This window comes from Fukomys damarensis, unplaced genomic scaffold (genome assembly GCF_012274545.1).
Source record: "Fukomys damarensis isolate Sample0158 unplaced genomic scaffold, DMR_v1.0_HiC HiC_scaffold_36, whole genome shotgun sequence".
Taxonomy (NCBI): Eukaryota; Metazoa; Chordata; class Mammalia; order Rodentia; family Bathyergidae; genus Fukomys; species Fukomys damarensis.
The window spans coordinates 12991228-13011515 of NW_022900948.1; the positions used below are offsets into that span (position 1 = coordinate 12991228).

Consider the following 20288-nt stretch of genomic DNA (forward strand, 5'->3'; position numbering starts at 1 on the left):
TTTTTGAGACAGGATCTCACTGTATAGTTCAGGTTGGGCTTGAACTCGTGGCAATTCTCTTGCCTCAGGCTCTTGAGTACTACAATCACAGGTGTGAGCCACCATGCCTGGCTGGGCGTATGCCTGTAATCCCAGCACTCGGAGGCTAAGGCAGGAGGATTCCCTTGAGTTCAAGTTCAGCCTGGGCTACTAGTGAGTTCTCATTATGTAGGCTGAACTACATATTGAGGTCCTGTCTCAGAGAAAATTTTAATACTTTCAAAAACTTATAAAGTGTAATACCATAAATACCTGCAATCCCACCATCCAGCTTAATGACAAAAACATTTGCTTTTAATCTTCATTCATGTACATTGGTTCCAGATCTTAGTGTTTAGGGAGAGACCTATGTAATATATGAAGTCCTTGTAGCTTTGTAATAATGAGAGAGAAGGAAGGACCCTAGACTAATGAGGCCTGTGCTGGAAGGAGCCAAGACTCAGGCAGCTCCATCTGTCTTCAAAGCCCTGCATCCTGATGAACAACATGCAGCAACTGAGGGTCCAGCTGGAAAAGATGTTTGAAGCCATGGGAGGCAAGCAGGTAGGCCTTAGGGTTTGGGGTCACTGTACTTTTCCCATTGTTCCTGAGTTCCCTGGCCATAGAGCTCTATCCTCTCTTGATTAGCATAGAGTAGGAGTTTATCTTGGGGTCTGAGCTGGCTTAATCAGAAGCGGACATTGAGGCAAAGCCTTAGGAAGAAAGACAAAGCATTGTAGTAAGGCGCTAGGAGGGAGGAGCAGGAATTGGGGTACACCCTTAGGAGGGAAGAACAGAGGTACAGGAGGGAAGACTGTAAGAGAAGCAGCCTAGCCAGGCCCACCTCCTCTGGCTACAGCTGGACCCTGAAGCAGCAGACAGTCTGAAAGAGCTGCAGGTGAAACTGAATGCAGTTCTGGATGAGCTCAGCATGGTGTTTGGAAACAGGTCAGTGGTCCCAAAATACACAGCCCTTAGAGCCACATAAGACTCCTGACCCTTCCCAGAGCCCCTGCCTATACAATCCAGCTGCAGGTATGTGGATTCTCCTTCTACACTTGCTGACTATTGCTGCTGGAGAAGCACCATGAGCCTGAGAAATAGGCCCAAATAGCTGGTGCTGCTCCAGGGTCAGTGTGATGGGGAGGGGAGGGCTGCACTGTGTGTAATGTAGCTTCCAGGTGCGGATTGATGAATGTGTTCGACAAATGGCTGACATCCTGGGCCAGATTCGGGGCACAGGAAATGCATCCCCCAACACCAGGGCCTCAGTAGCTCAGGATGCAGATAGTGTGCTGCGGCCTCTCATGGACTTCCTTGATGGCAAGTGAGTAGAACATTCAAGGTTTCCTGTGGGGACAAGCAAAGCAGAGTCTACCAGAAAGAGGATCCTGTTGAGGAGGGGGGTACCCAGACTCTCACCACGGTTTCACATGTTTCCTGGGCCTGCAGCCTCACACTCTTTGCCACTGTGTGTGAGAAGACAGTTCTGAAGCGAGTCCTAAAGGAGCTCTGGCGAGTGGTGATGAACACGATGGAAAGAATGATCGTTCTACCCCCGCTTACTGACCAGACAGTAAGGACCCCTCCCTCTTACTTCCTACTCCTGTCTCCCTTCCCTTCAGTCCCCACTTCCTGATAGAGTCTGGGATTCTGTGCTTTTAACTGAACCCCTCTCTGCCCAGGGCACCCAACTGATCTTCACTGCTGCCAAGGAGCTGAGCCAGCTTTCCAAACTCAAGGTTCTGTGGGTGTTGGGTCCTTCTGAGGCTGGGAGGACAGCCATTGGGCTTTGGAGATTGAAGAGGAGGCGGGAGTGAAGAGCATGCAGCTATTGGCTGACAGGTGGGGAAAGACCTTCATGACTTTCTTGAGTTGTTCTAACACTGCTGTTTTCTCTGGGGTTCCAGGACCACATGGTGCGAGAGGAAACACGGAATCTCACTCCAAAGCAGTGTGCAGTCCTTGACCTTGCCCTGGACACCATCAAGGTAGAGACTGCTCCCTTTTCCACACACTCCTGGCCCTGACATTCCATCTTGCCAGACAGGGTGTCCCTGGGGTTCTTACTACCCCACATCCAGATGAGAAGCCCTATATACTGTTAGGATTACAGAGAGAACCATAGATGGTTCCTCATTTTAAGATATTTATGGTGGGTGAAGCAGGAATAAGGAAGGTCCTTACAGACTCTAATTCAAGGCACTGGAGAGATGTATGTCCTAGGCATCAAGTTCCTTAAGGTTCAGCGGATAAAAGCCCACTTTTGGCCTGAAATGCTTCTGTCCCATATCTCTGCCTTCCTTCAAACAACCCACCTCCAGGAACATGGCACTTCAGTCCTGCTCCTGTGAAATGCCCAAATTACACTCTGCCGAGGGACTGACTCATTCTGTGGGTGTTCCTGGTCTGATGAGAGACCTGTTCTTGCAGTCTTCTACTGGCTTCTCTAAGGGTAGTTGGGGAGCTGCCTCTCTGTGAGGGAGTAAAGGAGGTTGCTCATTTATTTTTCAGCAATACTTCCATGCAGGAGGCAATGGGCTAAAGAAAGCCTTCCTAGAGAAGAGCCCAGATCTGCAGTCCCTACGCTATGCTCTATCTCTGTACACACAGACCACAGACACTCTCATCAAGACTTTTGTGCGCTCACAGACTGCCCAGGGTAAGGTCATAAGGGATTTGTGTCCCATCTTTTTCTCTCCCATGCACAGTATCTTCTAGCTCTTCAGAAGCATGTGTTTTCTTGTTCACAGAGCCTTTCAAGTCATATCTCAGGATTCTTTGAAGAGATCTAGAGACTTCCGTTGTTATCCCTGACCTATAGTACCAGGCAGGAGAATCAAAGGAGCCTAGAAATTGTGTCTGGGATTTCTTTTTCTTTCTCCTTGGTACTGGGGATCAAAGTCAGGACCTTTCACTTGCCAGGCAGGCTTGATATCACTGAGCTACATCCCTGGCTCATGCCTGGAATTTCTTTTCCCAAACATTACCTAAGCAGTATGTGTTTATTTAGCTCTGGAAGTGTACCCTGTCTGATAAGAGGGGAGAATAGGGAAAAATCTCTGAGGAAGCCTTGAGAATAAGTGTTTGGGAACCTTGCTGAGAGTTGTCCTGGGGAGAGAAAGCAAAATCCTTTCCACACACTTCATTGTGGACCAGGAGAAGACTAGGAGAAATAAACCATGAGAGCAACTAAAAGGAAGGCAGAGGGACCTGGACACACAGTGCACAGTGGAAGCCCCAGCCTCAGGGTGATTGTTGCACAGGAGACTAGGCTCCTGGTTTTTCTCAGTGATTTCCAGTCCTCAGGACTCACTGCCTCTAGCTAAGGCCTGTCCACACCAACATATACCTGCCTAGATGCAGCTCAGACTGAAATTTTTACTTGATCCTGCAGTTGGGCCCTCCCAGAAGGCCCCTTCAGGCACATTTGCTGCTGTTTGTTCTAGGGAAACCTGGGAAGGCTGCCTGGGGGCAAGAACCTGATGGCATGCCAGGGTAGTTCGGGTATTACTGAACTGTAGACTGGGGCACAGAGCTGACAGGGAGGTGAGATATCAAAGTACTTAGACTGAGATGACAGAGGTAAGAATATGGAGGGGACCTATAGCACTGCATTTTCCATATCTGCTCTTATTTTCAGTCCAGGGTGGGGAAAAGTGGGCAAAAGAAGTAACAGTGAGTCTGACTGAAGGGAGCAGGGAGAACTTTTACAGAGCTGAGTACATGCAAGGCGTGTAATATCAGAGAAGAACAGAAAGGCTTCTCAGAAGCAGTGAGATAGATAAAAGCAGAGGATTCAGATGTGGCGACACATGGCTATAATGCAGCACTCTGGCAGGTAAAGTGGGAGACTCTTATGTTCAAGCCTAACCTAGGCAACTTAGTGACTAATAAAACAGTAAATTTTAAAAAAAGGAACTGGAGGTGTAACTCACTGTGAAAGGCCTTTATTTTCAATCCCTACTACCGTTAAAAAAAAAACAAAAACAAACCCAGAATATAACCAAATACCAGAGGAGATGCCTAAAGGGGCACAGCGGAGGTGAGAATGCACCTGCAGCCAGAACAAGCATGTGTGCTCTGTGCAAAGTTTTGTCATTTGAGGGCCTAGGAAAGTACACTACAACCTCTCTTTTGCCCTTCTCTGTATATTTCACTGCTTCTGCCCATGATTTGGTTGATCTCTGACCCATGAAGCCTGATGTGGACCATTCAGGCACTGACCCCAGCTCTTGGACTTTTCTCCACCCTGCTGCACCTCTGTGCTCCTCTAGAGTATGTGTAGAGCTGCTTTCAATGGCTGCAACTCCTTTGACCTCTAACAGTTCTTCTTTCTCTGTCCTATTGCTGCTGCTGCCTCTTGTCTTGCCTGTCCTCACTCAGTGCATGATGGGAAAGGTATTAGATTTACTGCTAACGAGGACATTCGGCCAGAAAAGGGTATGTTAAATACTATGCAGACATGAATCTAATATGGACTAATGCTGACCTCTCTCAACTGGAATGAGGGGCTTATGCTGGGGGTGATGAACCAGGTGTCAAAATTCAGGTCTATCCCAAGTCTAGGAGATAGGTGATGTGTTCATATATCTCAGGAAGGAATTCTGTTATTGACCTCTGTTCTGTCCTCAGAATTCTTTTTTTTTTTTATTTTTTGGTACCCAGGATGGAACTTAGGTCCTTGCTCTTGCGAAGCAGGCAGCAGAACCACTGAGCTAAATCCCTGGCCCTTGTCCTCAGAATTCTACTCTCCCTCATACACATCTCAGGACAAAGGAGTTTTATCTGAGATGCAGGGCAGTGATGTTCTCTCAAAACAGGGGAGTCTCTGCTGAGATGTTGACTCTTTTTCAGAGGTTGGGACTACAGAGTCTTTCCAACAAGGGTGGCCCCCCAACCAGTGGTATTTCTGAGGATAGGTGAGCAGTTGCTGCTTTTGCCTAGAGGGGAAATAACAATGCTCCATTCAGAGACCCTATAGCTTGGACATAATTTCCAGACTCAGACTCAGGACCTTGCGCTTGTGAGGCAGAAGCTGTGCTACTGAGCTAAATCCCCTGCCCCATAGTGCATCTTTGAAGGAAGTTTCTCCTAAGATGCTTTCAGCTTTAACTTGTGTTATAATACACATTGACCATCCCTTTTCTTTCCCTTCTCCCATTATTTATTTCCCTGTGGCTACTGTGGGTGATTGCTTCCTAAGTTTTACCTGAAACAATTAGTCCTAAAATCCTAGAGTTTTTCACTGAGCAGTTATCTGTCCATCTGTCTCAGGGTCTGGTGTGGATGATCCTGTGGGAGAAGTCTCTATTCAGGTGGACTTGTTTACACACCCTGGTACTGGGGAACACAAGGTAACAGTGAAAGGTGAGTGGTGTGGACTTAGAGGTCTGACCTTTTCTTCCCCATGACCTCACCTATCAGTTGAGAGCAAGGGCTGCTCATTCCAGTCCTCCAGCTCAGCCCTTCTCCATGGGAAATGTCAGTTGAAGCTCAAGAACTGGGAATGCCTGGTGGGATCTCTGAAGGTTTCCCTTTTTTGGGCAGTGGTGGCTGCCAATGACCTCAAGTGGCAGACAGCAGGTATGTTCCGGCCTTTTGTGGAAGTGACCATGGTTGGCCCACACCAAAGCGATAAGAAGAGGAAGTTCACTACTAAGTCCAAAAGCAACAACTGGGCTCCCAAGTACAATGAGACATTCCACTTGTAAGTTATGGGTAGGGGACCTGCAGGACTGTGGGATGGGGGTCATGTGATGAGGGGGTTAAGATTGAAGAGGTGAGAAAAGTGATAGTCTGGATGATAGACTGGGATGAATTCAGCTGAGGACTCAGATCTCGCATCCTATCTTCTCTTCTGTGCTCACAGCCTCCTAGGAAATGAAGAAGGTCCAGAGACCTATGAGTTGCAGATATGTGTGAAGGATTACTGCTTTGCCCGGGAAGATCGTGTGCTAGGGCTAGCAGTGATGCCTCTAAGGGATGTGGCTGCCAAGGGCAGCTGTGCCTGCTGGTGCCCCTTGGGCCGAAAGATCCAAATGGATGAGACAGGCATGACCATTCTCCGGATTCTGTCTCAGAGGAGCAATGACGAGGTCGCCCGAGAGTTTGTGAAACTCAAATCGGAGTCCCGTTCCACAGAGGAGGGGAGCTGAACATCTTTGGTTCATGTGCCATCCAGTGGTACTGATTGCACAAATCAGAGCTAATGGGAGTTAGCTGTGTAGCCAACTTAGGGTCTATTTAGTCAAGAGGTTGACCCTTTCAGTTAAGGATATTTAAGGGAAATTTGAAGGGTAGCTGAGAGTATGGCTTTTTCCAATAAGGGCCATGAATCCCTAACCAATAGGTCTGGGCTGTAGGAGCTACCGCATGGAGAGCATTCCAAAAGGGAGAGGGATAGACATTTCAGACCAGCTGTTTGTGGTAGACATACTTCCACACCCCTTACCATCTCTCCCCTTCTTGAGACCACACCATACCCAGTTAGACACACACCAACCACTAGGAAAACAAGTGTAGAAAGCCTGGAGCTTGTACCTGTCCAGCTAGATAGTTGGTTGAGCCTATGGGTATTGTTGAACCTTGTGCTCCATGTTAGAGAGTAGCCAAGGCAGAACCACATAGAATAGAATTCACTGTCCCTTGAGCGGAATCCACTTGTTTTGTGTGGCTCTACTGAGAACAAGTCTTTGAAACTGAACAAGCTACCTTCTAAAATTGAGCTGTGCTAATCCCTTCCCTCAGGTTCTATCTGTCATGAGTAAAATCAGTTTCATGTGGTGCTTCAGAGCTCTAAGCAGAATATTTCTTTGGAACCAAGGTATGAAGGCCGCCTGCCTAGAATCTCCCTACTTCATCCCTGTAGGCAGGGATGCTTAGGACATTAAAGGTTATTCTTACATGTATAGACCTGAGGGCTAGTAGATGAAAGATCCAGGAGTATTTTCCTGGGCAGCCCCCTGAACAAAGCCAAAAATTATGGACTCAGTCTAGAGTCATGCTCACCTATGGCTACTACCTTCCAGCTGTCTTTGTGGAAAGAATCTAGCCTTTGTCCTCTCTTCCTGTCATCTGGGTCAGCTGCTGTTCCCTTCATAGATGTTCAGCCCTACAGAAGGAGCTTGGACTCTGATCCCTCTGTAGCAGGCTGGATGGAAGGGGTGAGGCTCAACACTCCCTGGGAGGTCAGTGACCAACTGGACTTCTCGGACCCTTGTTCAGAGCTGTGACATGGTCCTTGGATTTCCTTGATGACAGCCTCCTAACCTTCCTGAAGATGCGGCATCGTTCACAGCTGCACTGGCCAATATATGAAACAAGAACCAAGCATCTTTGCTGTTTTTAATTATTGTATGTGCCATTGTAACAAGAGATTGTAGGCTAGTATGTAATAAATTATCTTCTTGCAGCCTTCAGGGTCTGGTAATTCTGTGCAAGTATGGAAAGCCGTAGAAATGACTGTCCTATATCATGGTAGCCTTTGGCTCAGTGGCCCTTGGCTGCTTCACACTCTCCTCTCTCCCTTTCCCCACTTCCTCCCAGCCAAGTGATAGAGCCTAAAGTCAGTCGTTCAAAATGGGGACCAGGCAAAACAGATGCATCTTGGTCTTGACCTGAGACCACCAATATGATTAACAGAGTCCTGGAATCCAGAGTATCAGTTTACTGTAAAAGGTCTGGAAGAAGAGATGATAGGTGAGAGTGAAAAGTCGTCCATGCTTCCTCTTTCCTTTGTCTAGGATTGCTAGGACAAACCACAGCCTGGGCTGTGAGACAAGGCAGGGACCTGCTTGGAAGAGACATGCCTTCATGGGTTGGTAGAGGGCTGGGGCTGCTATCTATGGCTGGGACAGAAGGTTCTCCCTAGGAGCACACACTGGCATTGTATTCAAGGAAAAAAGAGCTGCAGCAGAAAAATTCCCAAAGGGAAGGAAATAAGGTAAAAGTGAAGCCTCCAAGCATAGGAGTCTCAAAACTGAAGCAAGAATGATCCAACCACTCTTACTCAGCCTGCAAGTAGAGCTGTTTCCGTTTGCCTAATTAGAACCTCACAGTTCAGTTACCAAGTCATTTAAAACTTCCTCCTTTTCCTCCCCGCTCCTTCCCCAAAGCACTTTGTCTTTCTACATCAAAATTGCCTGTAGAGGGCCGGGGATTTAGCTCAGTGGTTTGGCTGCTTGCCTTGCAAGCGCAAGGGCCCAAGTTCACCGGTACCAAAAAAAAAAATTGCCTGTTGAATCCACTGTCTCACCTCAGTTCCCACTACCACAAGTGGTTTTTAGTCCCCCTCTTCTGTATTATTGTGATCATTGTGATCATCTCCGGCCCTGTCACACCCACCTACCTCTGTTCTTTGCCTGCTCTCTTCAAACATTTATTGATAACTCTCCTGTTAAAGCTATTAGTGGTCACCCACAGTCTCCAGGGTCAAACTTCAAGACAGCACAGTCATTCCACACCCCATCCTGCAGCTAAAGCACTGTCCTTGTTCCTCCACATGCACGTGCACTGGTACTCTTTAGTACCTTGAAAGTTCTGGTCTCCTTGCTGGAGTGTTTAGCAGCCTGCCCTTTCCATTTTCAAACCTCTGACATCTCCCAGAAGATGGATGATGAGACGCAACCAATTCCCCCACAGCACTCTACATTGTAATAGAGTATTAGTGTGTTACCCAAAGGCGGGTCAGAGTGTTTCACCTCTGTCCCCTCAGCCAAGCAGAGGGGCAGAGTTCCCAGGGGTTGGGACCCGGTGAGAGGGGCGTGGCTGGAGGTGGGCTAGGAGCGTGGGCGGGGCGGGGTTCCAGCTCTGGATCTGCGGAGTCTGCGCAGAAAGGTGCGTTAAGATGGAGGTTGGTAGAGACGACGGCTGAGGATCGACGGTAAGAAGTGTCCAAAGGGAGCGCCCGAAGAGAAATTATTGCCTCTCCCTCCTAACAGCCTTTTTAGACAGTTCCTGATATTCGTACCTCTCAGTACTTCTTGGTAGCTATCCGTCCTTTTACTTTCTTGAGAGCTCTTCTCCCAGTATTCCCCGAGGTCATTATTACCCTCTCTTCCTGTTCCTGGAGTACACAGGTTTCCCAGACATCCCAAAGGAGACTTTTGTTCAGATACTTAACAGAGGGTTTCTTTAGACCCTAAATAACTCTCAAAAGGCACATATTTGTCCGGTTACTACATGAAACATCTACCCCAAACTGTAGCACATTCCTGTTAACTCGGAGTTTGTTCACTTTTCCGGCACTGGCCAGATTCAGAAGGCAAATATCCCATTTTCGACTTGGAAATGGCATGCTTGCTAAATTCCCTTTCTCTTAAGGAGTAGAATATCTGTCCGGATAGGGAAAAGTAAAATTCTTGGCAACATGATTGGTGATCTGAATTAGCAGCTATCTTTTAAAAGGGAAGAAAAACTAGATTTCATGTTTTTAAAATGCAGGTTTCCCACTTTAAAAGAAAATTGTGTATTAGCCTACAATCCCACAAAGGGCTAGACACAGAGGCCTGGTCATTGTTAAAGGGACTAATAAATAGTGGATAACAAGAACTACCAACAATGTTGAGTCATTATTAGCACTCCTACACTTGAAAGAGAATGGAGAGGGTCTCTTGTTAACAAAGCCCAGCTACAACTCTGGAAGAGACTGCCTGATGAGGTATGCCCATAAAATGCTATGCAGCCACTGCAAGAACTTGGATAACGCAGAGGAATAAATGCCCTAACCTTTCTCCTCATGCACTTGTTTGCACCTAGTACCTTCCACTGACAAAATCCAAACAGCATTCTAAGGGCAAGAGAGTCTGAGTGATATAGTCTGTAGAAGTCAGCTTTCCAGAACAGGGCAAAGAGAGTTGGGGAATGGTAAAAGACAAAACAGCAAACAGGATAAAAGTGCATACATGTAAAAATCACCACTATGGATGCTTTCCAAGTTTTCCCTCTGTTCAAATTAAAAATCTATTGTAAGGCCCAGTTTCTTTATCTGTGTAATGAGAATGGTGCTGCCTTTGTCCCCGGTGAATGTGAGGACTCTGATATAGTACATAAAAGTGCCCAGCATGGGGCCTGATATACCCTGGAAGCCCAGTAAATATTAGTTCTTTCTTACATGTAAAATGGTTCTTTGACCATAATACCTTTTCCGGTCAAGGTCTTCAAGTGTGGCTGGAAGTAAGTGAATAAAGGGGAAATAGGGGATAAAATAGGCCTGGCAGCCCATTGTAATAACTGACTTTTCAGATATTTAAAAAATCTATTCTATTAAATTTTTGTGAAGTATATAATTTTAAAAGTCATAAACTTGATAATACATAATTCAAACCTCAGAGACAACTATTTGTTTAAAAACAAAATTAGACATCAAAATATTTATGATAGAAACTCATAATCAGTATAGTTTTGTGTTCTGATTTTTCTCTCAATAGTGAATCAAAATATTTCCTCAATTACAATAGGAAGTCCAATAAATTTGCCATTTCAGTGATTTTTGGGTGGCTTAGGAAACTTTACCTGTGTGTCTAATTGTTCTTTGAACCTTTTAAGACTTTGATTAAATTTAGTAAATAATATGGATGGAAAGATGGAGGTATAATCTTAATGCCACATTCTGCATGCCTTCACAACTCAGTCAGCTAGAGAAATTTCCCTGTATTTTCCCTGCAATTTGAAGTCTTTTTGGGTTTAGTGTAAATAGTTGTAGGTCAGCCTCTCAGCAACTTTTCTATAAGACACAAAATAGAAGATATCCAAATGCTATTTTTCAGGACTATTAAATTGCAATGTTATTAAGCTCAAACTTGAACTATACCTGTAGGGTGAATTGCAAGAAACAGACTCATAAATTCTCTACATATTCAATTGCATTCACTTGGACAGTGTGCATGCTTCTTAAACATTCCCAAAAGGCTTGTTTCTACTTTGGATTCCCTGTCAATATATAGGTACACTAATCTATAAATTTTGTGCATACACAATTCTCATAGAAAAAGATCTTTTAAAAATATAAAATAAGGCATGTTTTAAAAGTAGTTATTTTATGCTGGCCGTGGTGGCACACGCCTGTAATCCCAGCACTCGGAAGGCTGAGGCAGGAGGATCGCTGTGAGTTCGAGACCAGCCTGGGCTACTTAGTGAGTTCTAGGTCAGTCTCAACTACATAGTGAGACCCTGTCTCAAAAAAACTTATTTTATGTGTTGATAGCATAAGTAACCTTGCTATTATATGAAAAAGAAATCACTATAACTGAAAGTATGCCCTTTGGTTCAACTTATTTTTGGCTAGGTTTTGGTTTTTTTTTTTCCATTTTCTTTATTGGTACATTTTAGTCATACAGTACAGTTACATTCATTATTGGGATCTTGTACCTTTACATGATATATCTTGGTTCTTATCCTTTCCTCATTCCCCTGCCCTTCCTTCACCCCCTCCACCCCTTCCCATCTACAGAGACTTTATTTGCATTTTTTTCCTTTTTTCTTTTCCCTTCTTAGCTTTCCCCTACTCCTCCCACTTCCCCTACACCTTTAAACATTTTTCCTATTATACAATATTACTTACACATTTTAATTCTTATTTATACTTTTAGTTTATCACACCAGAGAAACTATTTGGTATTTACATATGTGTGTCCTATTAATTTCACTTAAGAGTATGTCCTAGGTGTGCATCTGCTTAGCTATAAATGTCTCTAGTCTCTCGGTCTTTATGTCTATTACTCCACTGTATAAAAAAAATCTTTATCCAGTGTAATGACTAATTTTTAATGGGAGTAAGATAAGAAGTCATTGGAAAGTTCTGCAGTGTATCTTCTAACATCAGGCTCCTATCATTCACTAGGGAATCACCTATTCATTCATTCAAAAATATTTACTTGGAATATACTATGTGCTAGACATTGTTTTAGACACTGGAGATATGTTGATATATGTATTTTCCTAACGTCAAGGTCAGTGTGGCCTGCTGAAGGAAAAAGACATTTTTAGTTAAAATATAATGTCAAGATAAAGAGCTCAGAGTAAGCACACCTGACCCATCTTGAGAATATTAGAAGTTTCCTAAGGGGACCATTGATGTGAACTGGATCTTAATAAAACTTACCCAGGTCCAAACAGAGAGAAATTGAGTTCTAGACATTTGAAGTAGTATGTGCATGTGGAATAAAAAGGAAGTTGGTGGTGTGCTGGGAACTGCAGGTAGTTTATATCACTGGAGAATTGGTTTGGGGCAGGAAAATGCTGAGAGATAAGACTAGAAAAATAGCAGGTTCTAGGTCATTGTGGAGAATTTAGACTTTATCTTGAAAACAAGGGTAGAAAGCATAACCAAAGATAGTATTTTGGAAGCTGGGTATGTATTTAATAATGAAGCATTTGCCTAGCATGTATGAGGTCTTGGGTTGGATCCCCAGCATTGTCAATCCCCTCCCACCAAAAAAAAGCATTTTTGAAAGATCACTCTGGGTAGATAATTATTGTCAAACGGAGTTGTGGTGCAGAGTGAGCATGTACAAGACTGGAAACTAGGAGTCTCACAACGGTGGCCACTGTAGAAGCTGTGGGAATAGAGAAGTGCATGATTATTTCACTGTAACTCTTTATTAATGAAGGAGAATGTACAGAACTTCATGGTTAATTACAAGAAGGAGAGAAGAAAATAGCATTGTCAAAGCTGAATCTCAGTTTTCTGGCTTAGGCAAATAGGGAAATGCTAACACTGGTAACTGATGTCCAAAGACAGGAAATATAAAAAAATTACAAATTTGGGGTATGTGAGAAGTGGGGAATAGAGATGATGATTAGTTTTGAACACATACATTTCTCTATTGTGGTAAATACACATTACATACAATTTTCCTTTTTTTTTTGCTGGGGGCCGAGTACTGGGGATTGAACCCAGGGCCTTGCCACTAAGCTATGTCCCTAGCCTTCTAAAATTAATTAATTGTTTTCAGCATTTGAGATTTAACCCAAGGCACTTTGCACTGAACTACATCTCCAGCCCTTTTCTATTTTATATTTTGAGACAAAGTCTGACTAAGCACCGAAATTGCCTTGGCTGAGCTTGAACTTGCTATCCTCCTGCTTCAACTTCCCAGATTGCTGGGATTACAGGTGTGCATCACTACACTCAGCTAAATTTCCAAATTTAACCATTTGGAAGTGTACAATTCAGTGACAGTATGTACCTTCACAATATTGTACAGCCATCACCATTATGTAGTTGTAGAACTTTTCGTCACCCCAAAAGGAAACCCCGTACCCCTTAAGTGGTCTCTGTCCAATACATGTATGTTTTTAAGCATCTTTAGACTGAACATACAGATTCCTGAGCCATTAGCATAGAAACTTCTTAGTCTGAGGCCTGTAGACTTCAGAGAGGGTCTCTAAATGTTTAGAGTCTGGTGTAAAAGTATATGTAAACGTGTGTATATATATTTTTCTAAAGATTCCTTAGCACTAATCCTCCAAGGGGGCTGGGGATTTAGCTCAGAGGTTTCACCACCTGCCTTTCAAGCCCAAGGACCCAAGTTCAATCCCCGGTACCAAAAAAGAAAAAAACAAAACAAAAACCCCAAAAAATTCTCCAAGGAATTTCTTAACCTGAACAAAGTTAATAACCATTGATATACATAGTAAACAAAGCTGAAGTTGGCTAAGAGAACTCTGGGAAATTAAATAGAAAAACAGGAAGATGAAATCCTAGGTAGCATTTAGGGTTTATGGTGATCCAAAGGCTATTTTCTCAACTACAAGAAACAAAATTTATGTCTGCCTTAAGTAGGAAATTAGGCTGTACCTCGCTGTTGCCTTTGCCAGATGTTCAAACGTGTATTTCACAAAATCAGTGGTTCATGTCCTCAGACTGTCTCCTTAGGTTACCACCCTTTTAACTTCTTCCTGGTATAGTTTTATTTGTGGCTGTTTGGTTGGTGGAGAGTGCATCATTTAGGAATTAAAAATAAATTGTCATAATTTGCAATGCGAATGTGTGTGTGTTCCTTTTGATATATTGTGCTAAACCGGTGGTTCTCCAAATTATAGGTTCTGAACCAACAGCATCAGCAACACCTGAATTTGTAGAAAATGCAAATTCTTGGGCCCCACCACAGACCTGCTGAATCTGAAACTCATCGGTGGGACCCAACCTTTCAGGTGATTCTGATGAGTTCTAACATTTGAGAACAGCTGTGCTTGACTACTTTTAGCCACCTTCTTTAGTCCTTAAATAAAAGTTACATTTCTGGTTCCCTCTTTATCTTTTCTATAATAAAATCTAATGGCAGTTTTTGTGATATCTGATGAATTTCTCATGAAAAGCTGCCTTTGAACATTCTTATCTGTGATCTACACTATGAATTATGCATAAAAATATTATTTCCTACATGTTATTTTCTTTGGTGTGCTGTAGTCATTCTCAACCACATAAATTGTAAACTACTCAGATATTATAATGCTGTGAAAGAAATATTTCTGTGAATACCCTTTCTTACCAATTTAGTCCCTAATATTAGAATCTCCCAGTGTTCTCCATCGTATTATTGACTTGAGAGTGTGACGTGAACTTCAGGGTCATTTCACCTTTCTCTGTCCTGTATTCCACCTAGGATTTTTTCACCTTGGAGAGAATGGTCCTTGATTACTGAGGTCAATCAAGGAAAATATTTAGCTTGTTCTAGCCAGGCAATCTAGTTGTTTGTATTCTCCAAGAAGACTGTACACTGATTGAGCATAGACAATGTCTTATGTATCTTTGCATCTTTGACTACCTCTTAACATCTAACATATACTAGTCACTCAAGAAACACTTGAGAAATGAGTCCAAAAATTAGTTGTTTTTTGGTTTTTTGTTTTTGTTTTTGTTCCAGGGATCAAATTTGGGTCTTTGCGCTTGTGAGGCTGGTGCCGGAACCACTGAGCTAAATCCCCAGCCCATTAGTCCAAAAATTAGAAAATAAATTATTTTAATTCTGATTCTACCTCTAACTCATTGTAAGCAAACTTAATGAACCTCTGATTTACTCACCTCCAAAAAAGATCTAATAAGTTTTGCCCTGCATTCTGTCTTTATAAGAATTTAGAGAGAGAGAATATATAAGAAATAGTCTTCCAAAACCCAGAGAACAGCTGGGCATGTTAGTGCACACCTTTAATCCCAGCACTTGGAATGCTGAGGCAGGGCAATCATAAGTTTGACACCTTCCTGGGCTACATAGTGAATTCAGAGCTTGCCAGGACTATGAGACCTTTTTTCAAAAAGAAAAAGAAAAAGAGCGCTTCTAGTAGTTTCCAGGCGCTGCCGGGCGGCTGGGACCAAGCGGTTCTGAGGCTGTGACTGCGGCTGCTTGGGGGCTGGTGGCGGCGAGACAGAAAAGCCGATGGCCAAGTGGGGTGAGGGCGACCCACGCTGGATCGTGGAGGAGCGGGCGGACGCCACCAACGTCAACAACTGGCACTGGACAGAGAGGGATGCATCAAATTGGTCCACAGAAAAGCTGAAAACACTTTTCCTGGCAGTGCAGGTGCAAAATGAGGAAGGCAAGTGTGAAGTGACAGAAGTAAATAAGCTTGATGGAGAGGCGTCCATTAACAATAGAAAAGGCAAACTCATCTTCTTTTACGAATGGAGCATCAAACTAAACTGGACAGGTACCTCTAAGTCAGGAGTACAGTACAAGGGACATGTGGAGATCCCCAATTTGTCTGATGAAAACAGTGTGGATGAAGTGGAGATTAGTGTGAGCCTTGCCAAAGATGAGCCTGACACAAATCTCGTGGCCTTAATGAAGGAAGAAGGGGCAAAACTTCTAAGAGAAGCAGTGGGAATTTACATCAGCACCCTCAAAACAGAGTTCACCCAGGGAATGATCTTGCCGACAGTGAATGGAGAGTCAGTAGACCCACCAGGGCAGCCAGCACTGAAAACTGAGGAGCGCAAGGCTAAGTCTGCTCCTTCAAAAACCCAGGCTAAACCTGTTGGTGTCAAAATCCCCACTTGTAAGATCAACCTTAGAGAAACCTTCTTGACATCACCAGAGGCGCTATATAGAGTGTTTACCACCTAAGAGCTGGTTCAGGCCTTTACCCATGCTCCAGCGATGTTAGAAGCCGACAAAGGTGGGAAGTTTCACATGGTAGATGGCAACGTCTCTGGGGAATTTACTGATCTGGGCACTTCGCCACCATCACGTTGACCTTCATTGACAAGAATGGAGAAACTGAGCTGTGCATGGAAGGCCGAGGCATCCCCGCCCCTGAGGAAGAGCGGACGCGGCAGGGCTGGCAGCGGTACTACTTTGAGGGCATTAAACAGACTTTTGGCTACGGCGCACGCTTGTTTTAGGGCTGGCAGTTATCCAAAAAAGATCTAATAAGTTTTGCCCTGCATTCTGTCTTTATAAGAATTTAGAGAGAGAGAATATATAAGAAATAGTCTTCCAAAACCCAGAGAACAGCTGGGCATGTTAGTGCACACCTTTAATCCCAGCACTTGGAATGCTGAGGCAGGGCAATCATAAGTTTGACACCTTCCTGGGCTACATAGTGAATTCAGAGCTTGCCAGGACTATGAGACCTTTTTTCAAAAAGAAAAAGAAAAAGAGCGCTTCTAGTAGTTTCCAGGCGCTGCCGGGCGGCTGGGACCAAGTGGTTCTGAGGCTGTGACTGCGGCTGCTTGGGGGCTGGTGGCGGCGAGACAGAAAAGCCGATGGCCAAGTGGGGTGAGGGCGACCCACGCTGGATCGTGGAGGAGCGGGCGGACGCCACCAACGTCAACAACTGGCACTGGACAGAGAGGGATGCATCAAATTGGTCCACAGAAAAGCTGAAAACACTTTTCCTGGCAGTGCAGGTGCAAAATGAGGAAGGCAAGTGTGAAGTGACAGAAGTAAATAAGCTTGATGGAGAGGCGTCCATTAACAATAGAAAAGGCAAACTCATCTTCTTTTACGAATGGAGCATCAAACTAAACTGGACAGGTACCTCTAAGTCAGGAGTACAGTACAAGGGACATGTGGAGATCCCCAATTTGTCTGATGAAAACAGTGTGGATGAAGTGGAGATTAGTGTGAGCCTTGCCAAAGATGAGCCTGACACAAATCTCGTGGCCTTAATGAAGGAAGAAGGGGCAAAACTTCTAAGAGAAGCAGTGGGAATTTACATCAGCACCCTCAAAACAGAGTTCACCCAGGGAATGATCTTGCCGACAGTGAATGGAGAGTCAGTAGACCCACCAGGGCAGCCAGCACTGAAAACTGAGGAGCGCAAGGCTAAGTCTGCTCCTTCAAAAACCCAGGCTAAACCTGTTGGTGTCAAAATCCCCACTTGTAAGATCAACCTTAGAGAAACCTTCTTGACATCACCAGAGGCGCTATATAGAGTGTTTACCACCTAAGAGCTGGTTCAGGCCTTTACCCATGCTCCAGCGATGTTAGAAGCCGACAAAGGTGGGAAGTTTCACATGGTAGATGGCAACGTCTCTGGGGAATTTACTGATCTGGGCACTTCGCCACCATCACGTTGACCTTCATTGACAAGAATGGAGAAACTGAGCTGTGCATGGAAGGCCGAGGCATCCCCGCCCCTGAGGAAGAGCGGACGCGGCAGGGCTGGCAGCGGTACTACTTTGAGGGCATTAAACAGACTTTTGGCTACGGCGCACGCTTGTTTTAGGGCTGGCAGTTTGGGGGCTCCAGCCCAACACTTCTGACTGGGGCTAGTGACTCACAGGATTGCACCATCCCCACTGCTAACTTGGGGCCGGGGCCTCTCCCTCCACATATACCTTGGGTTTGTGCATGTTTTCTGCTGGGTGGGATCAGAGGGTGATTTCTCTTTTTCTGTGTACATATGCTAAATAAACATAATTTTAAAAACAAAAAACAAAAAAAAAAAAGAAAAAGAAAAGAAATCCAGACAGCTTTGAAAAAGTGAAGTAACATAATTTGATTTAGATGCTCTCTCCCTTAGAGGAATAATTGATTCATTCTGGATTGTGGAAGGAGAACAACACAGTATATTGGGTTCCAGTCCTGATGTGCTTTAATTTCTATGGGTCTTAGTTTTGTTTTCTTTTTGGTTTGTTTGTTTACCTCAAATAGGAAGTAAGGAACAGATTGGTGCAGATTCTCAGCCTTGGGCATATATCAGAATCATGTGGTACTGAAAAGTACTGAAAACTAAACAAGATGATCTGTATAAAATACGTAGTAAAGTTTTCAACACAATATATTTTTGATAAATGGTAGATAGTATTGTATTAACAAGGCCTCAAATGAAAAGCAGCTTTTGTTTCATTCTTAGGTGGTGTTTCTCTGAGATGAAATACATAAAACCTTTTGTTTCAGGTAAGTGGTCAGCTAATGTCTACTGAGATACTTAAAACTCAACAATTAGTAATAATGCATACTTAGCCATGATCCACTCACACAGGTTTTGCTTTTAGGACACACATTAAAATATTGAACTAAATGCTCCAAAAGATTTTTTACAGATTTGGGTATCCAAGAAACTCAGTACAGGATTCAGACTTGATTTGTCTTTGACATGGCCTGAGAGTTATCAGGGGCTGACCAGCCACCTAACTGAGGGTACAGCCGAGGCTAAAAGACAAAGACAAAGAGAAAGGATTGCTTTTATGGAGGTTCAGGGTGGCCTAAGCTCTGCCAAGCCCATAAGGCTCAGACTTGTCAGTATTTATTGATTACACCACATAGCAAGGGGCATATAGGCAGATGTAGGGAACAGCAGGACCTAGGCACTGATGAGAGACAGGCTTATAAAAAGGGAGAAACACTGCATTCCTGCAAAGGACAGGTCATAGTTAATGACTAGACTGTGTTATCTTTAGCTAACATTTGATCTGAGAGAATGGCTGCACAAGTCATACATCCTCAGCTATAGTCACTTGCTTTCAGAGACACAATATCATTGACCATTAAAATCTCAGTTGTGACCATTGCATAGGGAGTTTTCTTTCTATACACCAGCCAAAGGCTCATCTAGCAAGTCATATAGGCCTAGGACAGACTCACAATTTTAATCAATAGCTAATTCATAAGCCAATTCAGTAATATTTTATAGCCTTCCCAGTGTGGTTTCAAGCTGGTATCCTGTAGAGTTTTTTTTTTTTGATGCAAAAGTGAAAGGGAAAAAAATTGCAAAGCTGAACTTGAAGCATTATAGAAAGTCTTTGATTTTTAAGCACTGATGATATTAATTTGCACTTGGGCATAGTGTTTTAAGTATTCTATCAAAGATTTGAAGTAGGTAAATGATTTAATTTTGAAGTTGTATGAAACAACTGTGCTATAATAAACATGACTTTCACAAAGCTAAAAGAGTGTTTATGATCTGTCTGCTTTCAAAGGGAAACTGGAATAATCCGACAGAGACTGTCACTGGGTTTATTGATACCATTGGGATTTTAGATAATAAAATAAGATGAATCATGATCTGAACACTGCCCACCTCTTGATAGCCTGTGCTCCTTTTTCCATATGATTGCAAGATAATCAAAGGATCTTGTTGGATTTTCGTGGAGATTTAACTTAATGCCTTTTTCCAGTCTTGTACTCTATAGTTTGCATCTATAGTATCATAATTTGTCTATTAATATCAGTTTATTTCTGTTATGACTGTTTTGGAGAAAGTTTATACTTTACCATGATCTGGAACTCAACTCTCAACCTCATTCTGACCAGATGATTACAGTATAGAAAGCTTCTCTTCAGTGAAGGGAAAACCTGGTGGTTCTTCAAAGGTTTTAAAGAATATTTAAATGTTTATTTAAATTTAAATTTTAAAAGAAAAGCAGTAAAAAAATTACAGGACTTCCAGAATAGGTGTGGGAATGGGAGAGAAGAAGGTTGGTTTTGGTTTTAGTGAAACAAAATTAGTTTCATTTGAACCACATTTATCATTATAATGTAAAAAGATGAACTTTAAAACGGGGATAGATTTTAGTTAAAAGAATGTGAAGGCTACAGGAAGGTATTGAGGAAGATAAATTGTTTAAAATCTCATATCTTATGCCAGGCATGGTGGCGCATTCCTGTAATTCCAGCACTCGGAAGGCTAAGGCAGGAGGATCACTGTGAGTTGGAGACCAGCCTGGGCTGCATAGTGAGTTCCAGGTGAGTCTCAACTACATAGTGAGACCCTGTCTCAAAAACCAAAAAAAACCCAAAAAATAAAAATCTTGTATTTTGTAGTTAGACCCTTTTCTTTCTTTCTTTTTTCTAAGACTGTCTGGTTATGTAGTTCAGTCT

The 20288-nt window shown here is 43.4% G+C and overlaps 2 protein-coding genes and 2 pseudogenes across 19 annotated transcripts in view; all 4 read left to right on the forward strand.

Moving 5' to 3' along the window:
* Positions 1-7429, forward strand: part of Unc13b (unc-13 homolog B) — a 214574-nt gene extending 207145 nt beyond the window's left edge. For 6 of the 11 annotated variants that reach the window (XM_033758975.1, XM_033758976.1, XM_033758977.1 and 3 more), the window contains 11 exons: positions 505-582; positions 878-966; positions 1193-1345; positions 1471-1594; positions 1704-1760; positions 1929-2009; positions 2533-2680; positions 4405-4461; positions 5296-5388; positions 5569-5728; positions 5891-7429. In XM_033758975.1, coding sequence (XP_033614866.1) covers positions 505-582; positions 878-966; positions 1193-1345; positions 1471-1594; positions 1704-1760; positions 1929-2009; positions 2533-2680; positions 4405-4461; positions 5296-5388; positions 5569-5728; positions 5891-6176 — 1326 coding nt within the window. In that variant the 3' untranslated portion in view covers positions 6177-7429. The remainder of the gene's footprint in view (positions 1-504; positions 583-877; positions 967-1192; positions 1346-1470; positions 1595-1703; positions 1761-1928; positions 2010-2532; positions 2681-4404; positions 4462-5295; positions 5389-5568; positions 5729-5890) is intronic. The other 5 variants (XM_033758979.1, XM_010619298.2, XM_010619299.2 and 2 more) reach the window with 1 other exon arrangement.
* Positions 7430-8849: 1420 nt separating this feature from the next.
* LOC104858886 (phospholipid-transporting ATPase FetA) overlaps positions 8850-20288 on the forward strand; it is a 91729-nt gene continuing 80290 nt past the window's right edge. For 6 of the 8 annotated variants that reach the window (XM_010619315.2, XM_010619317.2, XM_010619318.2 and 3 more), the window contains exons 1-3: positions 8850-8902; positions 14065-14175; positions 18322-18365. In XM_010619315.2, the coding sequence (XP_010617617.1) occupies positions 18338-18365 (28 nt within the window). In that variant the 5' untranslated portion in view covers positions 8850-8902; positions 14065-14175; positions 18322-18337. The remainder of the gene's footprint in view (positions 8903-14064; positions 14176-18321; positions 18366-20288) is intronic. The other 2 variants (XM_010619320.2, XM_010619316.2) reach the window with 2 other exon arrangements.
* Positions 15282-16368, forward strand: LOC104858888 (annotated as a pseudogene).
* Positions 16647-17705, forward strand: LOC104858887 (annotated as a pseudogene).